Consider the following 15830-nt stretch of genomic DNA (forward strand, 5'->3'; position numbering starts at 1 on the left):
ATAATAACCCTTGAGTTTCAGTGTAAATGTTACACTCCCCATTAGTGTAAAAAGGTTTTTTCCATTTACAAAAAAATAAATTAAAAATGATTTATTTATATGTCATTTAATTTTAACCAAAATTATGTCACTGGTATTTGCAGTGGCCTAATTGTTCTTTCGAGGTTTAAGTGCTGCTGAATTAGCCTACTTTACCTTGCAGGCTTCATCCCACATGGATGACCTTCTTTTTTTCCCCTATATTGCCGAGGTCTGTAGCGCCTCCCTCCCACGCAACACGAAGCCCACGCCACGTTTTCAAACATGCAGGCAGCTTTTGAGCCGCTACGCCGCCATGAGCCACAGGAGAGCTCAGTGGGAGGGGCATGTGATGATTACTGCCAGGTATAGGTGCCTGCATTCCTACAGAGGGCACTTTTACTGAACATGAATGCACAGACTGAAATAGCACATCTTCACATAAAAAAGCCTACAGCGCCGAGGTTTGAGTTTAGCACGCCAACCAGTGGAAAGACAATACTAAAATTATCACATGTAAATGGCACTACCCACTCATTATTGGCTGCATCTGATGGTGATAAATGAACACATCCACAAACACAATGTACCGTTTGTTCAACACAGAGACCACACAAAGCAAATGTTAAAGCGACTATTGGTCTCACCAACAAATGGAGGAGTCTCTGTGCGCATCACATCTTTGTGTTGATCATACTTGCTGATGAAGTTCATTTGAGGAGTTCGAGAGCGGTTGGATGCAGTTATGTTCTGTTCAGACGTCGCTGTATGCTCTTATGTGCGATTTCACCAGATGGACATACAGAGATTCCTTGATGTGTGAGCGAGAGTCTGTGGGGACATTATGTTCTTTTGCAGCATAGCCCTGAGTGATTATATAGGCTATATGTACGGAGCTGCACGTTGTCCTCATGTTATTCCTCTTGTAGGAGGCTTAAAAAAACCTAGTGAAGAAATGTAAAACCTGTTGTTTTTTTTGTTTTTTTATCTTGGACGAAGTCTGAGTAGCTCTGACCCCCAGCTGGAAATTTAAACAAACTTGCAACACAGCACACACGCGAAAGAAAAACTCAATTCATTCTTTTAATTCACTGTTTTGTGACACATTCACATCAAAACACTGTGGAGAAAACTTCTAAAGATATTCTTGGTGTACATATATTATATATTTTCACTTGTTAACATTCACTAATGCATTATTAGTGTGATAAATCACACGGCCGCTGCAATGAACAATAGCGTGAGTACAATGTTAGAGCAGTGAACACAAGCAGGTAAAGTCAACACTACTCTTTATAACGCCAGGAAGCTGTCAGGGCCCAGCTGTGGTGACCGTTACACTCCTCTGGGAGGAGCTGACCTGTGGGACCGCATGTCTGGGTGCAACGACACAGGGACGAGGCAGCTGGATCACTGCTCTGCTCTAGGAAAGTCGTTTTATAACCACACACTTCCGTTTCATCATGTGGGCAGTATTTACATCATTTACAGGAATTTTCTTCTAAGCAGCTTTACATCTAAAATGCAGTCTAAGACTATAGACCTGGAATAAACACAGTATCTGTGAATGATGATTGTGTCTTTTCTTTCCCATCACGAGTCACATGAGAAGATTTCTCATGCTAACAGTGAACGCGAATCTACAGCCAGCGGCCAGTTAACTTAGTTTAGCATAACAAGTGGAAACAGGGGGAGACAGCTAGACTGCAATACCAAATAATATATTACACCATTTGCTATAAACTGGGGGCAAAAGAAGTGTTGCGAAATCTTATGCAAGCGCTTTAATATCTTAGCACACGATAAACTCACACTAAAGCAAAACTTGATTTACTAATTTACACTTTTAACTGTCCTCTGACTTGTTCTTTATCGTCTCTCCCCAGGCAGACCCTGAAAAGTTAAAAGTTTATCAGCTGTCACTGAGCCTTTCATTTAAATATCTGACATGCTCCCTTTTTTTGTTCCGAATGCACAGTATACCATTTAGCGGAACGTTTAAGGCAGAGATAATATTAAATACATTCAAAGAATTTATGTGTTTGAAGTGCCTTGGAGGCTTTAAGTGGGAGAAGGCAGATCATATCTTCTGCTGGCTAAACACATTCTTTGGAGTGGTTATGTAAGCACCACTATGAGGATGCTCTATTATTCAGCTCCATATGTAAATAGACTTCAGGATTCACAGAGTGCAAACTATGTACAGTGTGTGTTGAATGATTCTCTGCAGAGGCTGTGAGTGCCACAGTGATTGTGACACCCTGCTTCCACTGCAGCCTGCGCTGAGGGGAGAGTGTAGCAGGAGCTTGCTGCTGGTGGTTACATTTAAAGGTCTCCCCAAGGTGTAAATGTGATTTGCACATTTCTCACACCGGCTTCTCGCACCGACGAGCTTCATTATGGAGCCTGACCTGCATGTTTCAGTCTCACAGGGCTTCTCCCAGGCAGCGTTCGGTACCTTCGCTCGCTTCTAGACGCACCTGCCTGCTGGTCTTTCGGTTGTCCACCCAGGAGTTGTGTATGACAGTCCCACCTGGTGAAGGGTCTACCTGGAGCAGGGACACCACCCTCTTTTTAACCTTGGCGCGAAGGGCACGGCGCAGTTTCTGTCGGGTGAAAGCGTACAGCAGCGGGTGGGAGACGGTGGTTCCGTAAGCCAGAGCGAGGAACCAGAGGCGTAGGCTGACGAGGACGTCGCTGGGGCCGATGCCCAGGATTAGGACGTTGGTCACTGAGAGGGGAGCCCAGCAGCCCAGAAAGGTCGAAATGATGATGAGGGACATCTTAAAGACACGTCTCTGACGCTCTCGGCGATCTCGATGTCGTCTCACTGCCCGCCGCAGGGCGATGATGGCCGACACGGAAGCCTGAACGCCCACTGTGGCTGGCATGGGGGTGGCAGCGCCCATGTCAGAGCTGACGAGCGGAGCAGAGGATGACACGGCATGGGGAGAGGTAGCTGTCGGGGTTGGGGATGGGATGAGGGGAGGGTGGCTGAGCTGTTTGGTATTATCTGTCGTGCATTGTTCTCCTCCTAACTCCCCACCATCAGTCGTTAGCCCCGGCTTCTCCTTTTTTTGCCTCTTGTGGCGCCCTCTGCAGGAGGGGCCCCTGAACCGCTGGCCCTTTTTCATGTGGGAACCAATGCGGATGTTTAAAGCCCTCAATATTCTGGAGTAGGTAAACAACATGACTGCCACCGTGGTGAAGAAGATGGGCACTTGGAGGATAAGATGGTAATACCTACCGGGGCCGGTGTGAAAGCCCTGACCACCAACACATAGGACGGTCCGGTTACGCCATGCTGGCGCCACAGTGGAACTAATGTCATACGAGGACAAAGGCAAGGATTTCTCCGTCTCCCCTGCTTCTTCTTCAGTGGACCACTGCAACTCCAAGAATGGGATAAAAAACACAGCGAGCGAGGTGATCCAGACGGCGATCAGCAGCAACGCCGCCCTGTGTGTCGTCAGCAGCCTGTTGGCCGGTCGTACCGAGATGTCGTATCGGTCCAAGCTGATAACCAGGATGTTGATGGCTGTGGCGATGCTGGCAAAGGTGACACAGGCCTCGTGGAAGCAGCACACCAAGGCCAGGTTGGGTCCCGGAGGCAGAAGAACAACAACCAGAGTGAGGGGCACACACAGCACGCACACCGCCACATCCAGCACGTGGAGGTTGACGGTCACCATGTTGCTCACAGAGTCCACTAAATTGGATTGGGAGCAATAGAGCACCAGCACAGTCAGGTTGCTGCTGAATCCCAACACCAGCTCCAGCATGAGGAAGGCGGTGAGTGACACCTGGAAGCCCAGCGAGTACGGAGGGTACCAGGACGCAGGGGTGCTGAAAGAGCCGCCTCCTCCTCGCTCCTGAAGGACTCCGAGTCCCTCCAGCCCAGCGGCTGTCCGAACCCCATCAGTAGTGGCCGGGCCTGACGTGTAGCTGCCGGTCTCCATGACGACCTCTCAGTCTTCATATATTGTATCTGTCACACTGCTGATGAGCTCCCATGATGCACCTGGCCGATCCTCCATGATGCAGGGATGAATAACAGCTCTGTGACAGCACTGCGGAGAAGGGAACACAACGCAGACAGATGAGAGATGAACTGTGCAGGAGAAAATCAAAACACATTATTCTCTCTCACAGCATGACAGAGATCCCAACATAACTTTGGATAAAAACAGAGATCATAACTTATCCATGTTTGCCAAAAGAATTCTGTCTGTCTGTCTAACACATTTGCACGCATTAACTCCAGCATCTGCAGATTGAGCAGGTGCTGCATTATGCATCAATCCATCCTTCATTCTGTCTCCTATCAGTATTACCATTCTGACTCAGCCACAGCTTGAGACGTGAACACAAGCTGCCAGAACAGCAGGCCGTCGCAATAGGCCATCACTAATGTGTACTGGAGCTCTGGGGAATGACCCAAATTGAATGGAGCTAAATAATTAGACCTGCAAGAAATCAACTACTCTCAGTGGATCAGTAAATACAACACACTCAGCAGGTTACACAAAATTGGTTATGATCTTTTCTCTGCCAGCTGTAACAGACCGCATAATGCATTTAAAATAGCTCCGGCACCGAAGGGGCATATTTATTGGAAAGTGTTGGTAAGCCTTTGCCAGCTGACAAGCATACATACAGACATGCACATAGCATCGATGCCAACATCAGAGTGTAATTTGAAGAGTTAGACTACTTCCCTTAAAGTACTGTAAAAAAAAAACCAAAGGAATGACTGTAAAATACTCCAGACATAACCAATCATAAGTCAGACCTTTAATGTGATCACTTTTTAAAACAGATACTGCTCATTTTAGGGCCAGGGCAAAGGCGGGTAGAGCTGCCTTTCCTAAATACCCTAAATTTATTATGTGCCTAATGTTCATGACTGTAGTGATAGAACAACGTGAGTCCGAACGATGACAAGGAAATCGACTTATATAACGCTTTTAAAACCTTGTTCTTGGGACTTTTTAAGCCTGTTATATGAGATTTGACAGGTGATCCTATCGATGTGGATAAACACTAAAATGACAGCTCAAATAATTGCCCTGATGCATTGCAAAAATGTTAGACAAGGAGTAAGAATTTCTTCTGGGATGATTTTGATCATACTGATAAGGACTAAAACTAAAGAAACTATTTGTGTTTCCCTTTTTTCTAAAGAACAGTTTTTACTTCACCTAACTAAAAATGAGTTTTCCAGCGCACCATATTAAAGAGTTAACTAACCTCAGCCCACAGACACAGCCTATCCTTACTGATAAACACCAGCAGTATGTCATTGTTACATCGACAGCTACAAGATTAAAGTCAGTGTGTAAAACACAGCCGCTCATCATTGATTGTGGAGGGGGAGCGGAAACTAATTGCACCTGCGGGAAATCAACCGAACAAGTGAAATCACGGCTTCATATGTCTCTAAATTGCTATCTGAATGAATATCTTGGCATCAGGTGCTCAAAACATTTCGTGACTGGCCTCCGAGTCGAGAGCACAGGAAACTGACTCCAGCACAACAAGTCGAGCCTGAAATATCAACCTCCGCTCTGGTAACAAGGCATTCAGCTGAGTGATAGACTCATTTTCTCCTCACCTCCGTTACCACGGAAACCTCGCTACAAGGAACTACATTAATGAGGGCACAGGTACGCTGAAGTGCGGGACACTGAGCAGTAGAGTAGTAGTAGTTAGAACAGCTCTCAGCTACAAATCGGAGAGCTTGAAACGCGCCGCATTCCTGCGGAACAGACAGAGGAGACCGAATAAGTGTCGTGATGGGGCTTCCTGCTCAGCTTTGAGCCAACAGTGCCAGCAGCGGTAAAAGCCTTGTGCTACAGATGTTTTGAATAACGTGTCTTATAATCCATGTCACAATGACTCTGCTGACTTTCGTGCGTCCCCTTTTTTCCCTTGGCAATACAAACAACTCAGTGTGGAAGGAAATCAAAGTCCCACGAGATTTCGAGATTGTGATTAAACTATTTTAATCCATATAAGCAAATTCTACGAAATCTAAGTTATGGCAGCACTGACTAAGCCAGAAAGGATGCAGATTCCTGCATCAACTTTCAACTGTAAAAGTTTCCCTCGAGGACGCAGCGACAGATAAAAAGGATGAAACTGTTGGGGTCAAGGGTTCGGGTTTTTCCTTTGATTTGTCTCTTGTCTGTTCTTCGTGGGGATTTAAGGAGAAATTAAAGAGGGGCCACTGGGGAAAAAAAACAAAACATGGGTTTGGTGGGGAAAAAAATAAACAAAAAAAACTGAGTGAAGAGCTGATGGTGTGCAAGAGCGCAGACTCTCGCAGCAACTTTGCTGGACTCGGATTGGAGGTTTCCAGCTGGCCTGATCGTCCACAGACTGTCTGAATTTAGCAAGGGATTGGATGGAGAAGGTATGAATCCATTTAAATGAATTCATACCTTTAAAATGTGCATGCACTGAGAGACAGATTACAGCAATCGCCTGAGTGAGGGAAGGAAGTAGAAAAGAAGGGTGAACCAGATGCAGCGGTAAACAAGATGTCCCAGGGAGCAGAGGTGGCAGTCTTACATCAGCCTTCCTCTAACTGCGGCTGGTTTCCTGGTTGCATCCAGTCCCCAAAAGACTGCTTCAGTCCCCAAAGACTCCACTCATGATTGCCTGAGTGAAAAGCTGCGTGATGACTGCACGGGTTAGACGCTCAGCACAGGAAAGGTGTAGATATTACAGAGCGTAAAATTACAGCAGAAAATCAACCTGCTTGAAAGGCTTTTCTGTGGGGACTGTTATCACAGGCTTCATAGTGTTCTGCTTTAAGAGAACTGTGGCTCTGTTGTTTTTTTCTTTTCAAACTTTGCTCTTTTTTCTTTTTGTAAAGGTATGTTTTATAGTTAAATATGATTCATCATCTATATGTTAAAAGGCTCAGTTTCAAAGGGCATTTGTGTGATGCAGACAGGTGAAAAATCAATCAGTGTGCCCCTCCTGCTTGAACCAAAGTGACTCATGTCTGACCCTGGAGAACAACGCGCGGTTTCACACTGGTCTGCATTCACAAGCTGCTTATTAATAATTTGCTTCCTCTTTGAAAAATGCCAATCAGAATGAGAATTAGCGAGTCAAATTTGGCGTTCGTTGCTTGAATTCAGAAACCAGCACTGCCGCTTTGTCACTGTCCCGTTGTTAGAGGAAAGCAAGTGTGAAACCAGGTGCATTTCTTAAGATGCTTTGCTAATTAACTTGCACACCAGGGAGTTCTCCAGGTAACTGTGAATGTGTGTGTGTGTCCATTTTCTGGCTCTGCAACAATATAATAATAAGGCAGTATTCTCACTCAGGCCCCGGCGCGCTGAGAGCCAGGAAAAGCCCACATCGAGGTGCTAGATTTGATAAGTGGCTGGGCTACCTCGGCAACACCTTTTCCCTTCAAACCTGGGACAGGGTAATGAGGTTCAGCTTGATCGCAGTGACACATTTTCAGCTGAGCTCTACAGGTAGTGCTGAGAACTGTGACATTGTGCTCTGTGTGTTCTCTGAAGTTGTAAATTGAGCCAAGGCTATTCCAGTGAAAAGATGACTGGTATTTCAATCTGTTGTAGTTTATATTTTTAAAATGATGTCATGTTATGGGACATTTCCATCACCCCATGTGCAGGCACGGAAAACCCAAGGCAAGGACGGCAGTTTCAGAGTTAGCAATTTTTTGGCCAGAAGAGGCACAGTAACTTCCCATTCTTCCTCAGGGAATGTTGAAAGTTTGTTAAGTAAGCTACTATGTCCTGACACTTTGTTTCTGTACAGGTAAAATAAAAAAGACTATAATGTGGTGAGCTGAATTTTACTTCCTGCAGTTAGAGCCTGGAAAGCAGTTTCTTCCTGGGTATTGATTGGTTACCTGGGCGCGGTTATCTTCCTGTCAAACTCTTGGCAAAAATTCAAATGAAGGCTACTTAAATATTCCTAAGTATTTGTAAAAAATGATGCCCTAAAATACATGGTGTTAGATTCAGTTTCCAAAATCCTGGGCGCCAGAACTGCTTTCATAGGACTTAAAAGGGTAACTAATCAGATGTACTCAATTAACTGATCATCAGTAAGTGTGAGCACCTTTATAAAAGCAGATGTTTGGGCAATTTGCTGGTCTGGAGGATCCAGGTGTCCCAGCAAGGTCAGATACAGTTTCTCTAAACGGTGCCAAATTACGAAAGAAATTAAAATGTTACAAACCTCAGAATCTGCAGACTTACAATAAAATTAACATTCTGTACATATTACAGCAGCTCTGCTCCACAATAAAAGCATCTCATCAGGCCAACCCGCACCCCAGACTTCTCACCCAATGAAAACATTTACTACATGAAATCAAAAATCTAACTGCTAAATAGCTGACCAGGTAGATATCAGATAAGAATGAGTGGTTTGGCTCCCAAGGAGAAAGTGATGCAACACAGCCAACTTTTTTGTTTTGTTGTTTTTTTTTAAACTCAAAATAAACATATTTTTCAAAACTTTCACAATAAAAGCCTTAGTCCAACTGAATATTGTAGTCCTTATTTCAGGTCATGACCACATATAATATAAATATTTTCATTTGACTCTTCACGATACTTTATATCACATTTGGATCTTGAAGCATAAAATATTATATTTATATAATTATTTATTTAATTTGAAGGAGCATCTCTTGTGTTTGATGTCATTTATATTAAAATAGTTTTTTTTTGGTTTTTTTTTATGTGACTGGTTTGTGGTGCTGATTGTGTCCTTTGTGATGTTGTTTATGGCCCAGCTTTGGAATTCACAACTTTTGTGCTTATTTAGAAACTAAATAGCTGATTTATTAGGTTTGTTAGAGATATTAACTTTGTTTAATATTTTCTTTATGTTATTTTAACAGAAGCCTTCAACATAACCATACAAACAATAGACAAAAGCTCCAAACACAGGGGGGATAGCAATCTGACTGATATATCTTTTTTCTGATTTTGTCATTATTGTTTTATTTTGAAAATAAATAGTTTTTCCAAAATGCAATTAAAAAAAAAAAAAGAGAGAGATTGCTGTGTTTTTTCTGTTTGTGTGAAGTCATTTTGAGAAATGTAGGAAATGGACAGATTTTAAGCACAAATCCTCTAATCATCAGACAATAATCTGTCAGTATAATGAATATATTTCTAACAGTGCATCAAAGCCTCAGCGGGCAGGTGAATTTGCAAAGCCATGCAGCACGTTCAGAGCTAATGCTTTCCACACAGATCTAAGCGATGCCTTGCAACCTCTTCCCCTCTGGTGTGGGGAAACCAGACAGTGTGTGAAAGACACTATATGGCATGTATAATTAAACAGCTAGGCACATCAGCAATTCCCAGAAGCAGCAGGACAAAGATTAAAAAGATGAAAGTTAATCTTGCTTTTCCTCTGAGACAAGCTGATGTAACAGGTTTTCAAAGTGACACGGCTAGTGAGAACGGAGGAAGAAACATACATGAATGGGAAATGCACTGGAACTTTATGCTTTGTGGAAAATGATCTTTTTATGAATACATAAGAAGGTTAGTGGCACTGAATACACTACTCTTATGCCCCAGTGGCAGCCTAAGCAGACGTAAACACCACTGGATGATAAGCATGGATGTACTGAAAGAGAAAAACTCAAAGGGAAAAATCTAAAAATAGCAGCAGAACTGAAAGCAGCCTAGAGACACACAGAAAGATGGCCTTGAAGGGGAGGTTAGAAGAAATTAAAATTAGATCTTGGATTTTTCTTCATTCCTTTCACACGTATGTGGAGCCACAGTAAGTCAGCTCTTATTGTGACAGCATGATGAGCCCTGCCATGAAGGGTTAGAGAATTTACATGTGCTATTTTATGCAATTGCAACCATGATCGTTTCCTATAAACAGTCCATCAAGTCCACACGAGAGTTAAACCCGAGGACACTGGTTGACATTGCTTGGTTTGATTTGTGCTACCCTGAGGTTCATGCAACGTCCCGTCTGAGGGATTTATGCATGCACCACAGCCGGGCTCAGAGATGACATTTCACAATGTAATGTGTTTCTAAGAGCTCACGTGTTTCACATGTTTCTGCGAGATTGGGCTCATGCACATGCTCCTTAGGATGAAGACTGTAGCTGCTGTCCTCAGGTGCAAGCTATTTCTTTAGTTTAAACACTAACCAAAGCGCATGCTACCCGATGCATGTGTTCCTAATTGGTGGTTAAAACCACACACTAAAATTAAGGAGAATCTCAACATACACAATGTTGTACACAATCTCCAACATTAGGGGTTGATGTGTTCGCTGCTCTACATCTTAAAAACTTTTACTCAGCTTCTAGCTCAAAAAAAAAAGTGTTTTTCCTCCACTAAAATATAAAGTTATGCAAGATACCTGAAAATCTAATCAGATTAGAAATTCCAACAAAGAAAGGCACGAGGAGAGAATAAAGTTTCTGCCTGTGCTGCTGTTGAGTGAGTCAGTGTGGCAGCAGGACAGAAAAAGTCGCATTAAAATAAAAAGATAATGTGATCAGTATGTGCAGCGTGAATGTAATCATGTTACATTTATGTTTTGCAATCACTGCATTGGGAAAAATCATAAAATCTAGTTTCTGGGAATCTGATCATTCAAAATTTTGTACAAAAAAAAAAAAAAAAGATAAAAAGGCAGCTTAATCACGAGAATGCCACCAACAAGCTGAAGGAGCTCTGATTCTCACAAGACATTACAAAGGACAAAGCAGCGCAGAAGAAGAAGAGCAGGGATGACAGCACTGAAGTCTGCAGTGAGGGGGTGAAGAACAACACAAAAAGGCTGAAGCTAGCATGAGAACACAGAACACATACGTTCAGTCGGTGTAATAAACACCCAGCAGCACAGAGTGTGTGTGTGTGTGTGTGTGTGTGTGTGTGTGTGTGTGTGTGTGTGTGTGTGAGTGAGTGAGTGAGTGAGAGTGTACCATGTAGACTCCTGTTGAGACATCAAGCTCTCTCTCTAGTCACCACGCAAAGACAGAGACAAAATGACACATAGGAGCACAACACATTGCCGGAGTAACACACACACACACACACACACACAAACACACTTTTACAACAGGATGCCTGCTGAGCTGACAGTAAGTGGTCTTGGAGAAAAAGGTGTAAGAATTGAAGATGAAAGTTCAGACTGTCTCACAGTGCTGCAAATGTTTGGCATTATTTGTGTGCCAGCAGATGAAACGATAATAAATCCAGACTGAAGTCTAGATCCTTGAGTGAATCTGTCCTTAAACTTAGATTAAATTACGGTTTCCATGTTCCAACTTCATGCAAAGATCATGCATATTATTATCAAGTGCACAGGAATTTTCTAAAGGTAAACAATAAGCTTCAATGCAAATGCTAGTTTGATATGGTTGTGACGTGAAAAACACAATTAAACACCGCCCTACCACGGCTGATTTTCAAAAGTCTAGTTTTTATTTTATGTTGGTCACTAAAATGTTTTAGTTTTTAGTTAAGTTTGAGTTGTTCTGTACATCTCCATCATCCCTCACGTGTAGATATGACAGCATGGACACTGCACAATACAAATTCTACGAGTTCATTTTACAAAACCATTCCTACTCTAGATCCACTTTTTCTGCATCACATACATCACAACAATGGTTACAGTGGAATGGGAGGAAGCATCAGCAAGAAAAATGCTTTGCGAGGAATCATCAATACACCTTTACTAATATGACCTAAAACATCCTCTGATGTTTTTGTCTTTCCACAACATTTCTTCAGGATTAAGATCAGGACTTTTTCTTAGCCACCACAAAACATCATCTTTATTCTTCTTTGTCCGTTCTTTGCACAGCAACCTGTATGTTTTGCATCGCTGTCTTGCTGCACGCGTACTCTCTCTTAAATATTTCAGTTCATGTCGTTTGTGTATTTTAGAATTCGAGAGCACGGTTCAAAACTCATTGCTCTAATAGTGCCTGTGAGCCTCGTGCAGAGCCATCGAAGTATGACCAAACCATGATACCATCACCACCATGTTTCACAGATTGGATCATGTTCAGCTGGAACGTTGATCCTTTCGGCTTTTCTGCCTGCAACTGTGGAGCAAAGCTCCACAGTTGCAGGCAGTGGTGGACTCATGGTGGACTCATAAACCTGAACGTTAGTCAATGTGAGAGAGACCTTTCATTGATTAGATCTCCGCAACTATTAAATGTCCCGCTCCTGAAGTGATCTCTGTTGGCTGATCACTCCTGTGGAGGGTAACAAGGTCTTCAGTTTCCTTCATTTGTCTGTCGGTGGATTGATGGAGTCCAGAAGCTTCAGAGATGTGTCTCCAGCCCGACGATCATCAGCATCTTGCATTTGTTCGTACCGTTATTCACTTCCTCGTGAGTTGTGGAGATCTGACTTTTGACAGATCCCTATTATTTTGATTAAAAACACAGCTAATCGCCATTCCACTGAATGATATTTGACCATGACTTCGCCTACAAATTAACTGCTAATCTTGGGGGTCACTATCTGAGCATCCGCTTGTGTTCGTTAGAGACCCGTCAGACTTTGATAAATGTGGCATTTCTTTTTCCTGGTGACTTAAAAATGAAATGACATGAAAATTCAAGTTGGTGTCAAAATTAATTTAAACTGTAGGAATCAAAACTAGCTGATTTATACTTGCGTGCACTTGAACAGGATACAAAACAAACAAAAGGGAACCAAACAATTTACACTGTGCATAAAGAAACCCTTTACAACATAATATTGTAAGTACTGTAGTGTCTCACCACAGTTTTCAAGCACCGAGGGGCAAAGTAAATGGTCTGCGTCCGTTTGATTGCTTTATTGATCGATTGTCTGGGCTTTTTACAATCTTTAATTTATGACTGCTGTTTAAGTTGCATCCATTTTTTTCTATGGTAGATTATAGCTTTCCTGATGTCATAAATATTTCCATTCATTTCATAATGAAGCTGAAAAAAAAAATAGAAAAAAAAAGCAATCAGGAAGGCATGAAATATGTAGACTCCAGAGAATGCTTCAAAAGAGATATGGGGAGTATAATCAAGCAATTCCAGACTTTTTTTTTCTAAGAGTAATCTTTAATGCATTCATGTCTTTAAATGATGGCTGGGAAGATTGGAGGAGTTAACTTGCACACACACTGTTAGTGCACCTATTGCCATTTCAGTTACAGACCATCAAACAACTTGGTATTGGGGAAACAAATCCATTATTCAGGCAGACTTCCCAGATGGCAGAGGGGTAATTCAGGTTTGAGCAAAGCATCCTACTGAGAGCCTTTATGTTGTCCTGTTACCTGAATAATTCATTGCAGTGCCAAAATATGGACCTGAAATAGCCAGCCATAGAAAACCTAAGCTGAGGGAAGAGGCAGAACAGGTGAGGAGAGAAGATGTGTGTTGTGAATGAGAGATATGAGAGAAATAGCTTCTTGGTGAACGCTCATAAGGTTATTTAACTTGGCAAAAGAGCCAGTTAGAAGACAGTTTATCCGTTTAGTGAGATGGCAACATAGACAGACAGGCACACACGCACACACACACTTTCTGCCTTCATGTGTCCGGCGGGATTTTGCTTTCTCTCCTTCATGTTCACAATCAAAGCCGTTCACAGCAGAACACGGGGACCGTATGGTGGAGACACAGCTCGGACCAAACACTTTCATCAGACTTCTCCCTTTTTCTCTCTTTACTTTCCTCCACCTCCACACTGTTGTCACCAGCCGCCCTCCTTTCTCTGTTACTCCTCATCTCGCCTGCTGCGTCTAGTTTCATTTTCAAAGTCGTCCTTTGTCCTCTGCACATCTTTTTTTTTTCTTGTTTTTGTTCTTTGACAAAGTGTTGCTCACGATTAACCGCTGAGACAGAAGCTGCATGACACAGCCCGCAGATTGCACGAGTATCAAGTTATTTATTTGACTTTATAATGGCAGACCGCAAGTCTGACTCCGCCCAGAGCAAATTTAAATTGTTTGTCTTCTGTGCCTCTGAAAATAAATACATCTGGACCACTAACTGCAGCTAATAGTTTTTTCCTTTTTCCATCATCAATTTTCAGATTGTTTTCTTGACTGTTCATTCAATCTAAAAGTATTTTTGAAATGCAGACTTGCAATCACATATTTTTCAGACGTTTAATCACAGGGGAAAAGAAGACATTTCTTTCCCTAAAATGTTTTAAATTGCTGATACTTAACCAAAATAAAGTGCAGGGAGAAGTCTATCTTAACTTTAAGTTTTAAATTGGTGCATATGAGGCCAAAATATGGATTTTGTGGTAACTTACCCTCATGAATAAAAAAGGTGAAGTAGGTATGGTCAGTAATAACTGTAGGCTGGCGGGCTGTGAGATTACGACTTGTGCATGTCCCCAAGGCCGTTGGAGCACACAGCAAAATACAAACTGTTAAGCATCGCAGGCATACACACAATCCAAACAGACAGCCTCACTTTGATGCGCGCGGTGAAATGTTTCCAGCGGACCGCGTTGATGACTCCCTCAGGAGCGTGGGAGAAAACACAGAGCTTCGGAGACCGTAACTGTGTCAAGCACCCACTCCCACACACAGCCGGAGGTTCTAATAAAACCCAGATTCCTGTGCTAAATCGATATTTCGTGAAGCACTTTGTGCCAAAAAGCGCGCGGAGCGATGCGCAACAACATCTTTAATCACACGAACCCTGCATACAAAGCTGCATATAGCCCAATCAACACATTAAGTTAGATGCAATCGGCGCTACGTGCAGTCATAATAGTTCATAAACATCAGGTTCTAAATTTGCGTTTAACATACGCTGCGTAAAAGTTAAACTTAAGCATTTTCAAAACTTAAGCAGGTGGTTTAATATGTGAAATCCATCCATACTAATCAGACCTTTAATTAGTAACTTTTAATAATGGACAGTGGTGACGTGCATGCCAAATACTTGCCAAGCGCTGCGCATTATATACTGAAATGTCGGGGTTTTTTTCGTTTTTTAATCCATTATTTATTTATTGCCAATTAGCACTCTTACCTTTCAGAACCTTGGGCTCAACGATCCATTCCTTCACCATGAGAGTGCTGATGAGAAGCGTCCCTTCTGTCCAGAGGTGTGTACGAGCCGAGCGCATGCTCAGCGGTAGCAGCTCCAGGAGGGAGTGCTAACAGCAACACAGCCTAGTGGGACAGACAGACGGCTGCAGCTCATCCCCTGCTGGATCCACAGAGGACTCTGCCGTCTGTAGGACTTCAGCTGACTGGGTGAAGGAGGCGGGATCATCACGACCAAACACTGTACACCACTTACAAAGTTAAATGACTAATATTTGAAAATATAGTTGTAGTGGTATTTGAGGAACAGCTTTGAAGCCTGATCTAGATGATTATAAGAGCCTGTTTTTGTGCAAGAAGCTGCTTAAAAAAAGAAAAAAAAAAAAAAAAAGTTTGAATCACTTTTTACGTTGGTAGCATGGCGATCCAATTTTTTTCTTGAATCAGATTTTACAATACAGCTATAATTTTACAATCAAACCTGGTCAAGGTCAACTAATATTAAAGCAACACATGGCCAGTTATTTTTACTGTGCATAAAAACCCTAAAATTGCAGACAAGCCCCACAGCCTGAAAGAGCTAACACAAGCCAAAGACATCAACATTGATTGAATCTTTGCTACTTTAAACACACACACACTCTTGAGTGGTGCCTCCTTGTTTCCAGACACAATGATTGTGGAACAGCAGGACACAGAATGTACCTCTTGCCTCATTTCACCGCAAAGAATTTGGAAGAAATGGCCATTGTTCAT

The 15830-nt window shown here is 42.6% G+C and overlaps 1 protein-coding gene and 1 long non-coding RNA gene across 2 annotated transcripts in view; one reads left to right on the forward strand and one right to left on the reverse strand.

Moving 5' to 3' along the window:
* LOC147330058 (uncharacterized) overlaps positions 1-15391 on the forward strand; it is a 28923-nt gene extending 13532 nt beyond the window's left edge. Inside the window, exon 3 of the long non-coding RNA XR_015129059.1 lies at positions 15065-15391. This is a non-coding gene — a long non-coding RNA (uncharacterized LOC147330058). The remainder of the gene's footprint in view (positions 1-15064) is intronic.
* Positions 1126-15344, reverse strand: LOC147330060 (G protein-coupled receptor 22-like). The gene is made up of 2 exons (XM_086291609.1): positions 15058-15344; positions 1126-4088 (listed from the first exon to the last, which is right to left on the reverse strand). The coding sequence occupies exon 2, from the start codon at positions 3975-3977 to the stop codon at positions 2445-2447; it is 1533 nt and encodes a 510-aa protein (XP_086147735.1). The 5' UTR covers positions 3978-4088; positions 15058-15344; the 3' UTR covers positions 1126-2444.
* Positions 15392-15830: the final 439 nt, after the last annotated feature.

This window comes from Aulonocara sp. 'chitande type north' Nkhata Bay, linkage group LG5 (assembly GCF_057382095.1).
Source record: "Aulonocara sp. 'chitande type north' Nkhata Bay isolate Kocher_YH1m ecotype deep benthic linkage group LG5, A_spYH_male_GT1.1, whole genome shotgun sequence".
Taxonomy (NCBI): domain Eukaryota; kingdom Metazoa; phylum Chordata; class Actinopteri; order Cichliformes; family Cichlidae; genus Aulonocara; species Aulonocara sp. 'chitande type north' Nkhata Bay.